Consider the following 19,471-nt stretch of genomic DNA (forward strand, 5'->3'; position numbering starts at 1 on the left):
TTAGGGGTGGCAGGTTCCCTTCGCCGAAGGACTTTAATGAAGCAGTCAGGTTTTTTAAAATGAAAATTTAGCAGCTTTCATGATTATTTTTCTGGTGCCAGACACTGATGTATTGAATTGAATTTCACAATTTGCCACGATGGGATTTTACCTCCCCTTTGTACCTCCTTCCTGCAATTTGAAATAAGACTGGAAGAGGGAGAAACACACGCCAAGTCCACTGCCAGGTTATTGCGGCATCTGAATGAGTGCTGGCTGAAATCCTACCCAAGTAGGTCTATCCAGCACCGACCCTCTTGACTTGAATGGGTTGTACACCTGTATTGCATCAGAGGCATCACTGCAGCAGCTTTTGGAAATAATTACAGATCTCCAATATGACCAGGGAAGTTTCTAAACCTTTGGGGCTATAATTCCTTCTTTCTGCATGTGGAGAGCTAATCTATGGTTCCACACCGGAACCAGATCAAAACGCATTCATACAGCCCTCGAGACTCAAATTCTCTCAAACTAAAAATTCTAAGAGCTTTCTGTAGCTGCAGCTTGCAGTCTCAAGACAGTTTTGGCACGTGGTTCAGTTTTACTTTTGGCATAAGCAATACTGGTACAGGCACGACGGGCCAAAAGGCCTCCTTCTGGTGCTGTATCGTTCTATGATGCCATGATCTTACAAGAGGTAAATTTTTGCAGATCAGTTGGGGTTAAACTGCAGGAATAATTCAGCAACTTGTTTCTTTCTATGAGTACCATAATCAAGTTTGCATTTGAAATGCAAGGCCTCTAAGGAAAAATTGATCTCTCCTGATGAGTGGGGTAGGCAAGATTTACTTTTTACATAACCATCTCCTTTTTAAATGTTGCAAAGGGGCTCAGTAATACAGTATATGCAAAAAAAATTGATTTAAAAAAGCACTTGCCTACTTATCGTGAGAGCTGTTGGTTTAATTACTGTATATTCTCTTCAGCCAAGGGACCTACTTTCTGTAATTGGCACTTTAAAATGAGGAACGAGAATTGTGTACAAGAGCTGCCTGGGGTAACTCCGCTTTTCTTTTCTTATGGGGAATCACCTGCCCTCTATTTGGCATCTACCCACAGTTGATATCGGAGACATGGCATGGAGGCATCACGCACACAAAACCACATTCTATCGCTCCAACCCACGATGCTACTGCACTGCCGATTACCAAATGTCAGCCATGGCTTAGTGGGTAGTACTCTCGCCCGAGTCAGAAGGTCATGGGTTCAAGTCCTACTCCAGAGACAGAGAATCTAGTTGCTCCCTGTACAATACTGAGGGAGTGCTGCACTGTCTGGGGTGCCGTCTTTTGGATGAGACGTTAAACTGAGACCTCAACTGCCCTCTCACGTAAAAGATCCCATAGTACTATTTGAAGAAGAGCAGGGATTTCTCCCTGGTGTCCTGGCCAATATTTATCCCTTAACCAACATCACTGGGACAGATTATCTGGTCATCACATTGTTGTATGTGGGAGCTTGTTGTGCACAAATTGGCTTACCGCATTTCCTACATTACAACAGTTCAAAAAGTACTTCATTGCCACGTCCAGAGGTCGTGAAGGGCACTATATAAATGCAAGTTTTAATTTTCTTTCTTTACACTTGTAACATCACATCCTCAAATCATAATGGCCAAAAAAATCACCATAACGGCCAAAAAAATCACCATAACAAGCTAGACAAGCCAGTACGGTTCACTTATTACTGAATCAAGTAAAGCATCTAAAAACATATTTGAGCTGCGTTGAGATCAACAGGTGGAAATACATACCTACTTCAATCTTTCGATACAGTTTAAGAAGTGAACACATCAGCTTATTTATTGAGACCAAAATTTAAAATTGCTCAAAATTTTGAAAATCCATGGCACATCCAGATATAGATCACGTTAATGTAATTGTGGGGATGTACAAAAATCTATGCCAAACTGAGTGAGAGAAATTTTAAGAAATTTGTGAAAAAAGGGAAAATAGAATGAGTAAACTAGCAAGAGATATAAAAACAGACTGTAAAAGCTTCTATAGGTATGTAAAAAGGAAAAGATTAGCAAAAGTAAAGGTGGGTCACTTACAGGCTGAGACAGGAGATATTATAATGGGGAATAAGGAAATGGCAGAGAAATTAAACAAATACTTTGTGTCTGTCTTCACAGAAAAAGACGCAAAAATCGTCCCGGAAATAATGGAGAACCAAGGGTCTAGCGAGAATGAGGAACTGAAAGAAATTAGTATTGGTAAAAAAAATAGGACTGCAGAAATTAATGCGGCTGAAAGCCGATAAATCCCCATGACCTGATGTCCTACATCCTAGGGTTTTGAAAGAGGTGGCTATAGAGATAGTGGATGCATTGGTTGTCATCTTCCAAAATTCCATAGATTCTAGAACGGTTACCGCGGATTGGAAGGTAGCAAATGTAACCCCACTATTTAAGAAAGGAGGGAGAGAGAAAACGGGGAACCACAGGCCAGTTAGCCTGACGTCAGTAGTAGGGAAAATGCTAGAATCTATTATTAAGGACGTGGTGACAGGACACTTAGAAAATAATATTTGGATTGGGCAGAATCAACACGGATTTATGAAAGGGAAATCGTGTTTGACGAATAAGTTAAGTTTTTTGAGGTTGCAACTAGCAGAATAGATAAGAGGGAACCAGTGGATATGGTGTATTTGGGTTTTCAGAAGGCATTCGATAAGGTGCCACACAAGAGGTTATAACAAAATTAGGACTCATGGGATTGGGGGTAATATATTAGCATGGATTGAGGATTGGTTAACGGACAGAAAATAGGAATAAACGGGTCATTTTCGGGTTGGCAGGCTGTAACTAGTGGGGTACCGCAAGGATCAGTGCTTGGGTCTCAGCTATTTACAATCCAGATCAATGACTTGGATGAGGGGACCAAATGTAATATATCCAAGTTTGCTGATGATACATAGCTAGGTGGGAATGGAAGTTGTGAGGAGGATACAAAGAGGCTTCAAGGGGATATAGACAGGGTAAGTGAGTGGGCAAGAGCATGGCAAATGGAATATAAGATGGAGAAATGTGAAGTTATCCACTTTGGTAGGAAAAATAGAAAAGCAGAGTTTTTTAACTGGTGAGAGATTGGGAAATGTTGGTGTTCAGAGGGACCTGGGTGTCCTTGTACACGAATCACTGAAAGTTAACATGCAGGTACAGTAAGCAATTAGGAAAGCAAATGGTATGTTGGCCTTTATTACAAGAGGATTTGAGTATAAGAGTAAAGACGTCTTACTGCAATTATATAGGGCCCTGGAGAGACCACACCTGGAGTATTGTGTACAGTTCTGGTCTTCTTACCCAAGGAAGAATATACTTCCCACGGAGGGAGTGCAACAAAGGTTCACCAGACTGATTCCTGGGATGGGGGGATTGTCCTTGAGGAGAGATTGAGTAGACTAGGCCTGTATTCTCTAGCGTTTAGAAGAATGAGGTGATCTCATTTGAAACATACAAAATTCTTACAGGGCTTGACAGGGTAGATACAGGGAGGATGTTTCACCTGGCTGGGGAGTCTAGAACTAGGGGCCACAGTCTCAGAATACAGGGTCAGTCATTTAGGACTGAGATCAGGATAAATTTTTTCACTCAGAGGGTGGTGAATCTTTGAAATTCTCTACCCCAGAGGGCTGTGGAGGCTCAGTCGTTGAGTATATTCAACATAGATTTTTGGATATTAAGGGAATCAAGGGATATGGGGGTAGTGCAGGAAAGTGGAGTTGAGGTAGCATTTTCAGCGATGATCTTACTGAATGGCGGAGCAAGCTCGAGGGGCCGAATGGCCTACTCCTGCTCCTATTTCTTATGTTCTTATGAATATTCTGAAATGGCTAACAAACACTACCCACAGCAGAGATTATCCTCCCTCAGCAGAGTCTTTCTTACACTTTATATAGCTTGTCTGTGGAGTAGGGAAAGGAAGGACAGGAAATCACACGGGACAGTTTCTCCAAAAGACCAGGCCGCAGTTCTTTTCAACATATTAAAAAATGAAACAGCAAAATACTCAAATGATAGAGAATCGTGGCAGAGGATGTATTTGGAAACTAAGTTACATACAAAGGATATGGAAAGACATACCTTTGGTAGATAATCTTGCTAGATTCTTTATTAGTTCACAGTCCACATCTTATCACGACACCACCGAAGTCCTAAATAAATTGGACGTGAGCCAACTAAGATTTAGGTTGAGGTCTGCCTTGAGCGCCAAAGAGTTTGAACTTTTTTTCTTGGAAGGTCAGCTAGTCTTGTTTTACATACCTCGTCTCAGCAAGAATGATTATCTGTGACATCTACATAGAAACTTCCACCAAACCCAGAAGAGGGCAGCAAAGCTTCACAGGCTGCAATGAGCAAAGTCTGGAGCACAAGACAAAAATAACAGCAACAGCTATGACTTTGCTTCTGAAAATAGGGAAAGAAACCAGAGGCTGGCCAGTGGACACAGCTTTTATGAAATTTGGGATTGGTGATCATCAAGACTTCAAAGAATGAAAATTTGTAGAGGAATGCTATTCCAACAATTCCCCGCCCCTTCCCCCCCACGGGGGTGAAGCAGCTGCCCAAATTAGAAAGACTTGCATTTATATAGCGACTTTCATGACCTCAGGATGTCCCAAAGTGCTTTACAGCCAATGAAGTACTTTTGAAGTGCAGTCACTGTTGTGATGTGGGAAATGCAGCTGCCAATTTACGCACAGCAAGCTCCCACAAGCAGCAATGTGATAATGACCAGATAATCTGTGTTAGTGATGTTGATTGAAGGATAAATATTGGCCAGGACACCGGGGATAGCTCCCCTGCTCTTCTTCGAAATGGTGCCGTGGGATCTTTTACGTCCACCTGAGAGAACAGACGGGGCCTCGGTTTAACATCTCATCCGAAAGACAGAACCCCCAACAGTGCGGCACTCCCTCAGCACTGCACTGGAGTGTCAGCCTAGATTTTTGTGCTCAAGTCTCTGGAGTGGGACTTGAACCCACAACCTTCTGACTCAGAGGCGAGAGTGCTGCCCATGAGCCAAGGATGACACTACAGGGTGTGTTAATGGTAAACATGTAAATAGGAATGAATTTTGTGGTCCCATATTCATGAATTATACTGCACTTGTAAATTGTGACAATTAACTGCACAGAGGATTGCTAATGTACTGTTAACAAATTTAAACCTTAAGCTAACAGTTTTGTTGTATGTAATAACTTATCAGTGTTGCACTGGGTCTAAAAACATACCTAAAACATGCATGTTACTGAAGTGTAATTGACGATAGTAAATTCACACAGCCATTTCAGTCCCTTTTATTAGTCAACCACAAAATTATTCAGAATAAACTCCAACAAGGTTTATATCACTTCTCTCACAGAAATTGAGGACTTGCATATATGGAACTTAAAGTGCTCGTACAAGAATACCAGAAAGCAAAGGTAAAAACAAGGTTTGCCTTACAAAATAATTCTAATAGGTCTAAATTAAGAGCATTAAAAAAACAAGCCTGAAGACTTTGGCCCCGATTTTTGGCTTGTGTGGGAAATGGTCGGATTTCCCCGAATCTGGGGTTTCTGACGCACATAAAAAAGTGTCAGCCAGCTCCACGCAATTTTCCCTCAAGTGGCCAATTAATTCCCAGCATGTGGGAAGCCTTGCTAATTGTCCAATTCGAGTCAGAAATCCCCACAGTATGATGTCATCATTCGTGGTGCTTTCAAGGTCCATAGCAAGCACTGCATCCTCTGAAGGATTCCAAATGAACCATACAGGATGACAGAGGAGCCTGCAGCAGCTGTGGCCAGTGCCAGACCCCGAGCTGCCTTCAAATTCGACGAGGCTTCACTGCAGGCATTATTGGATGGGGTTGGGGCCCACAGGGAGGTCCTCTTCCCTAGGTCAGGGAGGAAGAGGCCTCCCACTGAGACCAATGCTGCATGGATGCAGGTGTCAGCAGATGCCAACTCGCTGGGAGTCACCAGAAGAACCTTGGCATTACATCTCTAACTCCTTCCTTTACTCCCCCACAGTACCATCCAGAGCCCCCGTCCTCACTGTGGAGGAGGAAGAGGCTGTGCAGCTAGACTCCTCAGAGGAAGCTCCAACCTCTGAGGGCGCAGCGTCAGCAGAAGTAAGCACACCCAGCACCAGCGCAGACACTCACACTTCGGGGGGACCTTCGAGACATAGAGTAGTGTTGTCACCTGGTGTTTCACAGCTCACAAGTGAGCCTCAGCAGATTCTGGAGACAGGGACAGCAGTGGAGAGTCCTCGTCGGAGGACGCAGGACACTGCCAGCTCAGCTCAGCTGCGCTGCATGTCGACCCTCTGCCTCTGGGTCCATCCGCAAGAGAAGAGGTGATGGATCTCCATGCACAGATGCAGGAGTCTCTGGCAGGTTTTGTCTCCAGTGTCGCTGCGAGTGTGGAGCGAATGGAGGAGTCCATAGCGACCATGAGCAGAGCCTTTGTGGAGTCATTGGTGCATGAACGCATCACCATGGAAAGGTTGGCAACCTCCATGGAGGAGATAACTCGCCAGGGTACGGAAAACATGGTGAGTGCACATAAGAGAATGACATCTCTTGAGGAGCGTTGGCCATCTGTTGAACAGAGAAACCAGATCCTCATGGCAGTCCTTCTGAGTAGGACTGCCAGTGCAGATACGGGTCCCCATGGCCCCCTAAAGCGCAGCAAGGTGCTCTCAAGCCACTTCCAAGCGCTGGCCCCTTCTGGTCTGTGCAACTTCAGGTGAGTGAGCAGCAGCCTGGTGCTCCTGGTGCTCATCATGCTGTTCCTGGTTCTGCTGCTGCAGCCTCTGCTGCTGGCGATCCTCTAATGGCAAGAAGGGAAGGAAAAAAAGGCGTCCCATGCTTCTCGTAGATGCCTCTGCTGAGGAAGCGCTGAGTGAGGGTGGCGAGAGGGGCTTCCCAGGAGATCGCATTGGAGAAGTGTGTGAGGCTCCAACCTTCCACAGCTGTGCCTAAGCCTTGAAGAAGTAGCCCCAAACCTGCAACAACAAGGTCCTTCAACATACAAGTGCTGTTCCTTTAAATCGCAGCTTCTCCGATTGACCTGTAGCTGACAGCAAGCAAGCAGGCAAGCTTCATGCCAGGTCTCAGCAGCGGGGTTCCCCGCAGGCGGGTTTCACGTGGGAAAAGCCCCAAAGTCGCAACGGCCCTGGAAAATTGACTTCAACAAGCTGATTATTGGTAATTAGTGTGCCGACGACCAGTGCCGCCAGCGGCGGCCGGGACTGAAGCGGAGCGTGGGGAAACGGCGGTCTGAAAGTCGGACGGGGCAGGGAATCAGGCGGGGGGGGGTCCCGACCCACTTTTTCGGCTATTTTCGGCCCCCGGCCGTCTGAAAAGCCGCCCGACGGCGGCCAGAAAATTAACCCCTTTGTGTCTTAATGCAAGGAGCATTCGGAATAAGGTGGATGAATTAGCTGCACAAATAGAGTTAAACGAATATGATACGATTGGGATTACGGAAACATGGCTCCAGGGTGGCCAAGGCTGGGAACTCAACATCCAGGGGTATTCAATATTCAGGAAAGATAGGCAAAAAGGAAAGGGAGGTGGGGTAGCATTGCTGGTTAAAGAAGGGATTAACACAATTGTAAGGAAGGATATTAGCTCTGATGATGTGGAATCTGTGTGGGTAGAACTGAGAAATACCAAGGGGCAGAAAACGCTAGTGCAAGTGGTATATAGACCTCCAAACAGTAATGCGGAGGTCGGGGATGGCATTAAAAGGGAAATTAGAGAAGCGTGCAATAAGGGCACAGCAGTCATCATGGGTGACTTTAATCTACATATAGATTGGGCTAACCAAATTAGTAACAATACTGTGGAGGAGGAATTCCTGGAGTGTTTACGGGATGGTTTCCTGGACCAATATGTCGAGGAACCAACCAGAGATCAGGCCATCTTAGACTAGGTATTATGTAATGAGAAAGAATTAATTAGCAATCTTGTTGTACGAGGCCCCTTGGGTCGGAGCGATCATAATATGATAGAATTCTTCATTAAGATGGAGAATGAAATAGTTGACTCAGAGACTAGGGTCCTGAATTTAAATAAATGAAACTATTATGGTCTGAGGCGCGAGTTGGGTAGGATTGATTGGGGAATGTCACTCAAAAGGTTGACGGTGGATAGGCAATGGCAAGCATTCAAAGACTGCATGGATGAACTACAGAAATTGTTCATCCCAGTTTGGCATAAAAATAAAACAAAAAAGGTGACTCAACCGTGGCTAACAAGGGGAATTAGGGATAGCATAAGATCCAAGGAGAGGACATATAAATTGGCCAGAAAAAGCAGTAAACCTGAGTATTAGGAGCAGTTTAGGATTCAACAAAGGAGGACAAAGGGATTAATTAAGAAGGGGAAAATAGAATGAGAGTAAGCTTGCAGGGAACATAAAAACTGACTGTAAAAGCTTTTATAGATATGTGAAGAGAAAAAGATTGGTGAAGTCAAACGTAGGTCCCTTGCAGTCAGAATCAAGGGAATTTATAACAGGTAACAAAGAAATGGCATACCAATTAAATACATATTTTGGTTCTGTCTTCACAAAGGAGGACACAAATAACCTCCCAGAGATGTTGGGGAACATAGGGTCTGATGAAGGGGAGGAACTGAAAGAAATCAGTATTTGTAAGGAAATGGTGTTAAGGAAATTGATGGGACTGAAGGCCGATAAATCCCCAGGGCCTGATAATCTACATCCTAGGGTACTTAAGGAAGTGGCCCTAGAAATAGTAGATGCATTGCTGATCATGTTCCAACATTCGATGGAATCTGGAACTGTACCCATGGATTGGAGGGTAGCTAATGTTACCCCACTATTCAAAAAAGGTGGTAGAGAGAAAACGGGGAATTACAGACCGGTAAGCCTGACATCGGTAGTGGGGAAAATGCTAGAGTCCATTATTATAAAGGATGTAATAGCTGAGCACTTGGAAAACAGTGACAGGATCGGACAAAGTCAACATGGATTTACAAAAGGTAAATCGTGCTTGATTAATCTACTGGAATATTTTGAGGATGTAACTGGTAAAATAGATAAGGGAGAACCAGTGCATGTGGTATATTTGGACTTTCAGAAGGCTTTCGATAAGGTCCCGCATAAGAGGTTAACATGTAAAGTTAAGGCACATGGGATTGGGGGCAAGGTATTGACTTGGATAGAAAACTGGTTGGCAGACAGAAAGCAAAGAGTTGGAATAAATGGGTCTTTTTCCGAGTGGCAGGCAGTGACTAGTGGGGTACCGCAGGGATCGGTCCTTGGACCCTAGCTATTCACAATATATATTAATGATCTAGACGAGGGAACTAGATGTAATATCTCCAAGTTTGCAGACGACACAAAGCTGGGTGTGCGTGTGTGCTGTGAGGAGGATGCCGAGAAACTCCAGGATGATTTGGACAGGTTGGGTGATTGGGCAGAAGCATGGCAGATGCAATATAACGTGGATAAATGTGAGGTTATCCACTTTGGTGGCAAAAACAGGAAGGCAGATTATTATCTGAATGGCAATAGATTGGGCGAAGGGGAAGTGCAACGAGACCTGGGTGTCCTTGTGCACCAGTCGCTGAAGGTAAGCATGCAGGTGCAGCAGGCGGTTAAGGCGGCAAATGGTATGTTGGCCTTCGTAGCGAGAGGCTTTGAGTGCAGGAACAGGGATGTCTTGCTGCAGTTGTACAGGGCCTTGGTGAGACCACATCTTGAGTATTGTGTGCAGTTTTGGTCGCCTTATCTGAGGAAGGATGTTCTTGCCATGGAAGGAGTTCAGCGAAGATTCACCAGGCTGATACCTGGGATGGCAGGAATGACGTATGAGGAGAGATTGGGTCGATTGGGCTTGTACTCGCTGAAGTTTAGAAGAATGAGAGGGGATCTCATTGAAACTTATAAAATTCTGACAGGACTGGACAGACTAGATGCAGAAAGGATGTTCCCGATGGTCGGGGAGTCCAGAACCAGGGGTCACAGTCTAAGGATAAAGGGTGTGCCATTTAGGACAGAAATGAGGAGGAATTTATTCACCCAGAGAGTGGTGAACCTGTGGAATTCTCTACCACAGAAGGCAGTAGAGGCCAATTCATTAAATATATTCAAGAAGAAGTTGGATATATTTCTTAAGGCTAAAGGGATCAAGGGGTATGGGGAGAAAGCAGGGACGGGGTACTGAATTTGGATGATCAGCCATGATCACGTTGAATGGCAGAGCGAGCTCGAGGGGCCAAATGGCCTACTCCTGCTCCTATCTTCTATGTTTTCTATGTAAAGCAAACATTGCACATGAAGGAAGCTTCAACTTTATGGCTTACCTCTTAAGGCACTCATGGAGAATTTGATATGGTGACAAAAGTCCAGCCTTATTGGTCAGTTCATATACCCGTGAGTCCTCAATATTGATGTGGTTGAAGTACTAAAATGGAAAGAAATCCACATCAATATTGTACATAACAGAGCCTCACTTTTCTTTTACATTAATGTCGAGCTCTCTGAATATCAGCGAATACTGCAAAATCCAACTATGGTGCCATATATTCTGCTGTAGTTCAACACTAGATGGCACTAATGAACTATGTCAAGTACAGAAAAACTGATCAAATGGGAAATTAAGTGCAAGATTGCAGAGACGAGGTACAAAGGGAACACAGTGAAAAAAGACACAAAGGTTGAGGGTTGTAAAGAGCAAATTGTGCTGTTTGGAGAAGGAGCTACTTCCCACAAGCTAAAATAAAGCATCATACCCTGGATTACTCCATCACAGTTCCTTGCAGTCAGCTGTAGTGCAGCATTGGTGAGTTTCAACATTAGGACTCCAGTTCATCACCTTAGCCAAGACATCTGCTGCACAATGAGCCAAAAATAATATGCCCCAATAGCTCAGTTTGTGCGCTACTGAGCCCCTCTGTTCAGGAGATCCCAGATTCAATTCCTGGTCTGCGCTGTGTTAGATGCTCTCAGCAATCATGGCTACCTTAGCCTCCCAATGTCAAAGGGGAGGCGGGGGATGGAAGAAAATCAGCCGGGCTTTTGTTCTCAATAGCTATCTAATGACCTCTGCTGCAAAGTGAGCAATTATGGATGGTGGGCGAGGACAGGCACAGCTGTGATCTTCCCCCACCCATGCTCAAAACAGATTGCTGACACACTCTGTCCAGCTGAATCGCTACTTGAGCGAGGCATTCAAGGGCATCCAATGCACGTGAATGCCAATGGCCGGGAGCCAACATCCTCAGGAAATTGAGAGAGGAGAAAAATGTAATTCATAACTAGCCATTAAAATGGGAGTCAATTAATGTCCTAGTTTGTTACTGCCAGGGTTAAGCAAAATAGTTCTTTAAAAAGTTAATTGTTTGAAGCCTAAATTTTCATGGTGACTTACACAAAAGAATATTATTGTATCCAAATACATTCTTCCTCCTGTACCAAACATTAAAACTTCACTGGCAGCAGACTAAAAATTAGCTTTTGGTGCACCAGAAAACATATACAATAAGTCAAGTAATGAATAAAATGCTAATTGAAGCTCACTATTAAAACCATATTGGGAAGTTTTGGGCAGTTATTTACAAATGTGTAGCTGCCATTTAAGGGAAAACTCAAATTTGAGACACATCATCTAGCAATACCAATGTGCCTTGGTATGGAGTGGCAGGACACAGGTCTGATCCACCATTCCACTAAGTTCTGCATCTCAGCCACGTCCATACCTCTCAACCCAGACTTGAAAAATCAAGAAAAGAGGCCCTAAAACTCAGGGATAAATGGCCGGACCTGGATGACGAGATGAATTCCCACAGGCACACAGCTGCTTCATTTCAGTTCTACTGAAGGGGAGGGCTATGATGGCAAAAAGAGGACAAGGAGAGAAAAAGGGAATCAACGGCCTCCATTTATACAGGCAGCTTAAACAGCTGAAGTATTCAAAGTCACTTAACGGATGCTGAGCATTAACAGAAGAGTTAGGAGAAAGAAGAAACTTTTAAAGGGAGGGAGTGGAGAGAAACAGCAAGGCGGAGAGGTTTACAGAGAAAGCTACGGCGAATAAGGCCAAGATTATTTGGAAGCTTCACCAAGTGTACGAGGACCAAAGTGCACTGGCTGATATTTAGGGCTGGAGGAGGTTCCAGAGGTCAGGGGAAGCTAAACCGTGGAGGAATTTGTAGAAAAGGAGTTTGAATCCAATGCATCGTGGGGACAGGGTGCCAGCAGAATGTAGCTAGAATTTAAAATATTCCTTTTCAAAAAATGTAAGAAGGTTTTTCAAGTACTTTGAACTTTCAGTACCAAATTATCAACCTTAGTGATCCAGTTATTTTTCCTCCTAACTTAATCCAAATACTAACTGGTATGTGTCTCTTTATAAAATGGTGTTTTTTAACCAAGTAAACAGCTTTTCTTTAATAATTCATATTTCAAACAATCATTCATGTTATGTGGTGCACAACCAGGCAGGTGGAAATTACGTCCAAATACAAAGAAAACTTCCAAACATCTCCCCAACCCCATGAAACACAAACACCACCATCCATTCATCAAAGAACTAACTGGAAGTCTCAGATGGAATTATGAAGAGATTTCTACCAACTGTGCAGTTGAACCTCAACAACTGAAGGCAATCCTCCGACAAGGTATAATATTAATTAATATATGCGTAAAGGTCAGCATATGTTACTGGGTTCTTGCCATGTTCTGCTCTGCTGTGTTTTGATAAATTTGTGCTTTACTATTTTCAGCGTGTGGAACTAGAATACAGCGAGGCATACAACAAACACTCAATATGCTGCATTTAATAAAAAAAAATAAGTGCCCAGGTAAAGGAAGAACATATAGGAGCTATAAACTGCAGATTTGGGCTATTAGGAATGACAATTATATATGTTTCACCTTAAAAACTATATACAGAAGCCTTTTCTCTGCATTTAAAGACAGCACTACATGGCTTACTCCTTACTTCAAAGCCTAGACACATTCAAGTTGAATACAGGAAACTCTCGATTTACCGGCACCTAAATAACCGGAAATCTCTGTTAACCGGCAAAATTCAGTAGGTTCAGCTAAGTTTTACTTCATATTAGTGGCCGTTCCTGGATCTGTGGCCGTGTAACCGGGGTTCCTGCACCTGTTGCTAAGCAACAGGGACACCTGGATCTTGTGGCTGGGGTTCCTGCACCTGTTGCTAAGCAACAGGGAAGCTTGGATCTGTTGCTGTGTACGGGGCTCTCGTACCTTTTACTATACCTCTCTGTAATCCGGACTTTTTGATAAACCGGCACCACGCCGGTCCCGTCGGTGCTGGATAAAAAAGAGTTTCCTGTACTTCATAGCATGGCAGTGTGTAATATTGATTTTTATTTCTACTCCAAGAAAGATCCCCTTATATTTATTATCAACATGGTTTAACCTCACACAAAAATCAGGTAGTGCAGCAAGCAATTTCTAAACTGTCCTTCTTTAATCTTCCATAGGAGGGGAAAAGAAGTAAATATGCATCGTGTTCTTTCGGAATTTACATTCTGGCAAATGAAGGTTTTTACAACTTTGAGATGAAACTCAAAGAGATTATATAGTCAAAACATCAACGGAATTTTGAAACAATTATATTTTAACTCACCATTTTGAAGTATACAGAAAGAAAGAAACAAACAGAAGGTAAAGCACAGTAACGGAACAGCTGATCGTGGTGTGCGGGTAAAAAGCAATCAATAAATACGAATGCATTGTACACAATTTAGTACAAGCCAATTAAAATGAAGTACATATGTAGCACATATTAAAATGAAGAGGGTAAAATCGACTGAGGAGTAGCAGAGAATGCAAGGGATAGAAAAACAAACAGAAAACAAGGTAAGAGTTAAACTACATCACATTTACCTCAAGTTCATCACTGTCTTTGGGCTTCTCATCAGAGGTCTGTTTGATAAAGTCAGGAATGAGGATTTCCAGTGTAGCGCGGGCTGGCAAAGTTAACAGATACATTAATTGTAATAATTTTGCACAATGGCTATTATAATTAAAATCACAAACAAAAACCTGTGCCATACAAAGTTTGTCTCAAAGTCTGGGTTCCAGCTCCGGAGAGCTAACCAGACACCCCCATAGGAAGAGCATGCCTGTAAGTGTTGGGAAAGGATAACTTTAGGCGAGATTGTGCTGCCTCTCATGGTGAAATTGGTTGCTGACACTTGTTGCTCAGGCCAACACATAAATAGACACCTGGGAATTGTATGAGCTGGTGATGACTACACATTGAACCGTATCTCAGCAATAAGGCAACAGCTTTAAGAGGGTAAGGACGGGAGAAAGCTAAGAAAAATCCCTGCAAAATTACATTTCAAATATACAGTACCAGCGTAGCTGGACAAGAGGCATAAATTTAGAGCTGTTAAGTGCGAATTTAGGACGACCAAGAAATATTTCTTCACACAGAAGGTAACCAAAAGCTGGAATAGGTTGCCAGGAAGGGTGGTTCAGGCCACTGGACTCATTAAAAAAAAACTATGGAAAGAGGTTGTATTCTGCAAGGATGGAATCAAATGGACCTTCTTCATGCAACCTATTTGGTGATCTTCTGCGACAAATACAAAAAAAAGTTAACTTTTAATAAACAATAAATACCAGCTTTATTCTTTGCAAGTTTTTTGCTGCTGGCAGTTCCTGTACCGTAGGTTACTCCATCAATCACCACTGAGGCTCCAAAAGGGTCACTTGGATTTTCTGAAATGTATAGCACTGAAAAGTTAGCACTTCTGGATGAAGAACAATGTCAAATATAATGTTTTGTAGAACAATCTAAAGCTGCAGCTTTAATTTTTTTTTATATAAAGGTTCACAGTAAAATGTTAAGTCTTTTGGAAATAACCAGGCTGGGGAAAAACTGTCAAATCATTTACGGTTCAGCCAATTAAAACTCATGGTACTTTTATATCTCAGAATTGCCTACTCCCAGGCGCATTGCTGTGGAAGTCACACAGTTGTACTGCAGGGCAGTTTATACAGTACCTAGGTCAGATACACAGTTGTTTTAACTTCCTTTTAACAAACTTGTTCTCAGGATGGAGACGATAATGGCAAGATTGCATTTATTGCTTTTCCCTAGTTGCCTTGACCACTGAGTGGCTTGTTTGGCTACTTCAGAGGACATTAAGGGTCAGCCACGGAGCGCGCTCCAGAGTCACATAGGCCAGACCGGGGAGAGGTGGCAGGTTCCCTTCACTGAAGGGCATTATTGAACCACATGGGTTTTATGACAATCCCGCAGCTTTCGGGTCAGTACCAATCCACAAATTACCAGATTTATTGAATTCAATTTCACAACTTGCTATAGTTGGACTTGAGCACTCAACCTCTGGGTTGTTAGTCCAATACCGTAACCATGACACTACTGGCTCTTTATATTTGTTAGGAAATATTTTGTTCCATGCCACTATCTCTGTCAATGCCACTACATAGCAGTGACCATTCACTACTTGCACAGAAGCAAATTTGCTTGGCTGCTACTGCCCCTGTCCATCATGTAGTGTTTAGATTGGTCGTCAAGGCAGTTGGTGTTGTTGGGAGACTGAAAAACGCCTCCTTTGATGCCATGCACTCTCAATGCCAGCAGCATTTACATTATGAAATTGCAGCAAACCTGTAAAATTCTATTTTTCAAAATCAAAGCAGGGTCTGACTCAATATCATTGTGTTCTGCTACACTCCCGATACCTCTATGGCTATATGAAGAAGCCCTTGTTAAGATGAGCGCTCACTTCTTCCAATTATACACGTGGTGACCCAAGCTGCAAAGCATATAATGGGGTGGGTGTTCCTGCCACACATTATTGTCTTAGAGCAGACTGCAGTTCTAGTTAGCTTCCCTCTTGAACAGAGAGAAATGGAGTAGAAAAAGCTTTAAAAAAAAGAGACTTGTAAAACATGCTCACAAAAGGAGACTTACCACATTCAAAAAAATTGTAAACAGGGCGAACTTTCAGGACCCGTTGCATATATTCGTGCAGTATGCAAACTTCTGATTTCCCATTTGGATTAATGACAAACTCTGACAAAGAAATTAAAGAATATTAAATCAGAAAGCTTCAATCATGAGCAGTTTTAGGCCCTTGCGGATTGTGCTCAGAATACTAAATATTAAAATTTCATTAACTGCAATGCAACATCCAGATTAAGTACCATCACTAAATTAATCATTCATCCCTTATGAAATAAATCATACACTTGATGATAAATGCTTCATACTTGCTCAATCAAATTTCCATTAAATGGTCAATCCCGTAATGATGATTAATGCAATATAGAAACACATACAGTACAAGTCATTTCTTTTTTAATTTTTTTATGGTTCATTATCAGTTATACAATCTGTCTATTTAATGACTCAATTTTCCCCATCAGTCAAGGTCATTCTATACATTTTTATATTCTAGATAATAGCATTTCCTGCTATGTAACTCAACAGAACTCCAAGTTTAAAGGTGAAGCACCTGTCAAAAAGGCAAGTTGGATATTGTGGTGCAGCTGGAGGGCAATCGATAACCAGAACATTGTAAGGGTCACTGGTGAAGCCACTTAAAGAGTACGGTGTGCAATTTTGGTCATTATACCACAACGAATAAAGATACAATAGGAGATCTTCCATAGCATTGATCATGGTTCCAATATTGGACAACAAGGGGAGTTTTTGGGTGGGAAGCCAGATGAAATATTAGGAACCAAGGACTGGGAGTGGAAGCTGGAGCACTTGAAAAAGTCTCCGTGAAAAGGAGTGAAGGCAGACCTAGAATACTTGAGTGGGCTTGGGTATTAGGAAAGGGCAGAGCTGGAGCACTTGGGTGAGATAAAGGGTGGAGCATGGTGGGAGAATTAGGGATGGGGGAGTGGAGATGGAGCACAGGCCAAGCAGAGTGGGAAAAATGCCCCAGGTGGAAGATTGTGAAAGGGGGAAGTGGGCCCATGGCAGCTGAAAATTGTTTTAAAATTTTCTCCAATACTTGATTGCGCTGTGGAATCATGTGGTTAGCATGGACTAATATTACAGGCTCACAATCAATCAGACAATATTACAGACACTTTTTTTCAAAGAAAAAATAATTGGAAAGAGTTCAGACAAGAAGGGCAAGGATGATTCCAGGTGTTAGGGGATTAAGTTATGAAGAAAGACAACTTATGTTCACTTGGGAAAAGACCGAGAGAAGAAATGATACGGGTCTTTAGAATAATGAATGGTGTTGATAAGGCACAGAATTTAAGGGTAGAATTTTAAAATTTAAAAGCTTCAAGTTTAAGAACCCCCTTCTCTGCCTACCAGACAGTGGAACTGAATCAAAACGTGTCAAGATAGGGAACTGACGGTCTCAGGGATATTAATAGAGCTGGATGACACAGAAATTAGCAAGAGAGTATAGTGATCTGTGTGGGGGTGGAAGTGCAAAGAGAAAACGGCTTCATCTTTAGATTTGAAGAGCTCCACAACTGAAAAAGATATACATGAACTGCAGAAGGAGTAAGCTTGATGGGCCAAGTGGCCTTTGCTTACTCCAAGTTATTTTGTGTTCTTAGGTGTCCAAATACAGTGTACATTGAAGAAATGCCAATCAAGATCATGAAAAGTCTGCACGCACGCTGTAAACCATGCATATTTGCTGGTCATGCAGTAGCAAAACAGAAACACTAACTAACTTCACAAAAAGGAAAGTAATGTGAGTCACTATAATTACAAAATCACTTTTATATTTTTATATTTATTCCTAGTACTAGCAGATATTCTGGACGTGCAGGAAAAATCACATTTCTATTTCTCTACAATTATGGAACTCAATTGCTCACTGTCTTCTAACTAAAAGGGCAAAGAGTCCAGGAGGGCTGTAGACCATCAAACATCATCATCAACATCATTCTTCAATGGAAACAGCTTTCTCCTTTCAGGGCCTGAACCACCACTGCGTACCTTTATCAGCTGTCTTCAAGCAGAACTGTCAGAGGAACAAACTCCCCCTTTCTCCTCCGCACCCAGGTCAGAAGTGCCTGGATCAGGGAGGGCATCCAGATCCCTGGGCTGGTGGCGGGGGGGAGGGGAGAGAGGGATACCAAAGTACTTCTTTCTCTATCACTTCCCTCACAAAATTATGTTTGGTTGACTGTGGGCCTCAGACAACCATTCATAACAAGTGCTCTTATTGAATGGTTGGGCAGGCTCGAGGGGCCGAATAGCCTACTCCTGCTCCTATTTCTTATGTTCTTACCAATCAGTAGATCCCCCTTTTAAAAAAAAAAAATCTGCATTCCAGGTTAAAGGAATAATCCAGAGAAGTTATTATTTGTTCATCTAAATTTAATGACTGTAGGTCCCGATATTGCAAAATGTTTTGCTTATTTTAACAGTGTGTGTGGTCTTCCGTTTACAGCCTACTTCCCTAGAATGTTCCTTCAAGTAAATTTCACAAAAATGAATTAATGGCTAGGATTAGAAAATAATCAGTTCAACTGGCATCGATCAACGATTAAGTAGTTATACGTAGTGAAATCTCGATTATTCACCATAAAGGAGGAGATGCCTTAGCTGTGGCTTAATGGCAGCACTCTTGTCTATGACTCAGAAGGTTGGGGGGTTAAGTCCCACTCCAGAGACTTGAGCACAAAACCTAAGCTTACACTCCAGTGCAGTACTGAGAGAGTGCTGCACTGTTGGAAATGCAGCCTTTTGGATGAGACGTTAAACCGAGGCCCTGGCATTTGCCCTCTCAGGTAGACTTAAAAGACCCCACGGCACTATTTTGAAGAGGAGCAGAAGTTCTCCTTGGTGTCCTGGCCAATATTCATCCCTCAACCAACTTCACTGAAACAGATTGTCTTGTCATCAGCACATTGCTGTTTGTGGGACCTTGCTGTGCGTAAATTGGCCGCCGCATTTCCAACAGCGAGCAAAATTCAAACAGTAGTTCATTGGCTGTAAAGCTCTTGGGGACGTCCAGAGGTCGTGAATGGCGCTGTATAAATGCAAGTCTTGCATTATTTTATGCCTTCCACCCTATGAATAATGGAAATTGTCAGATAATAGTGTTTCCCAACTTAGAATCATAGAACGATACAGCACAGGTGGCCGCCATTTGGCCCCTCGTGCCTATGCTGGTGTACACAGATATTTACTATTCTGAGCTATAAATCGTTCTCCGGCGTCCTCCGTTCCGTCAGTTATACTCACCTCCATGGGGCCCACTGCCAAAATCAGCTGGTGTTGCATCACCCCCGACAAACACCTACCTACAACCTGCCTGACCAATCACAGACTTTAACAGCTGAACACAAAACACTCCTTAAATACATACCACAACCCCGACCCTGCACCTCCAATACGCGAGTGCTAAAGGCTCTTACCAGCCAGTTATTCCTCCCGAGAGGTGCCGACTTTCAAAGAAAAACA

The 19,471-nt window shown here is 42.9% G+C and overlaps 1 protein-coding gene across 4 annotated transcripts in view; it reads right to left on the reverse strand.

Moving 5' to 3' along the window:
• Positions 1 to 19,471, reverse strand: part of dgcr8 (DGCR8 microprocessor complex subunit) — a 57,082-nt gene that overhangs the window by 16,053 nt on the left and 21,558 nt on the right. For 3 of the 4 annotated variants that reach the window (XR_015081791.1, XM_086011964.1, XM_086011967.1), the window contains exons 7-10: positions 15,992 to 16,093; positions 14,671 to 14,769; positions 13,927 to 14,009; positions 10,368 to 10,468 (exon numbers count right to left, since the gene is read on the reverse strand). Coding sequence is in view for 3 of the 4 variants with exons in the window: in XM_086011964.1 (XP_085868090.1) it covers positions 10,368 to 10,468; positions 13,927 to 14,009; positions 14,671 to 14,769; positions 15,992 to 16,093 (385 nt within the window). In the remaining variant the exon portion in view is untranslated. Of the gene's footprint in view, positions 1 to 4,299; positions 4,403 to 10,367; positions 10,469 to 13,926; positions 14,010 to 14,670; positions 14,770 to 15,991; positions 16,094 to 19,471 lie in introns of those variants that run through there. The other variant, XM_086011966.1, reaches the window with a different exon arrangement.

Source organism: Somniosus microcephalus, chromosome 19 (assembly GCF_052327205.1).
Source record: "Somniosus microcephalus isolate GS21.2 chromosome 19, FLI_Smic_1.0, whole genome shotgun sequence".
Classification (NCBI taxonomy): domain Eukaryota; kingdom Metazoa; phylum Chordata; class Chondrichthyes; order Squaliformes; family Somniosidae; genus Somniosus; species Somniosus microcephalus.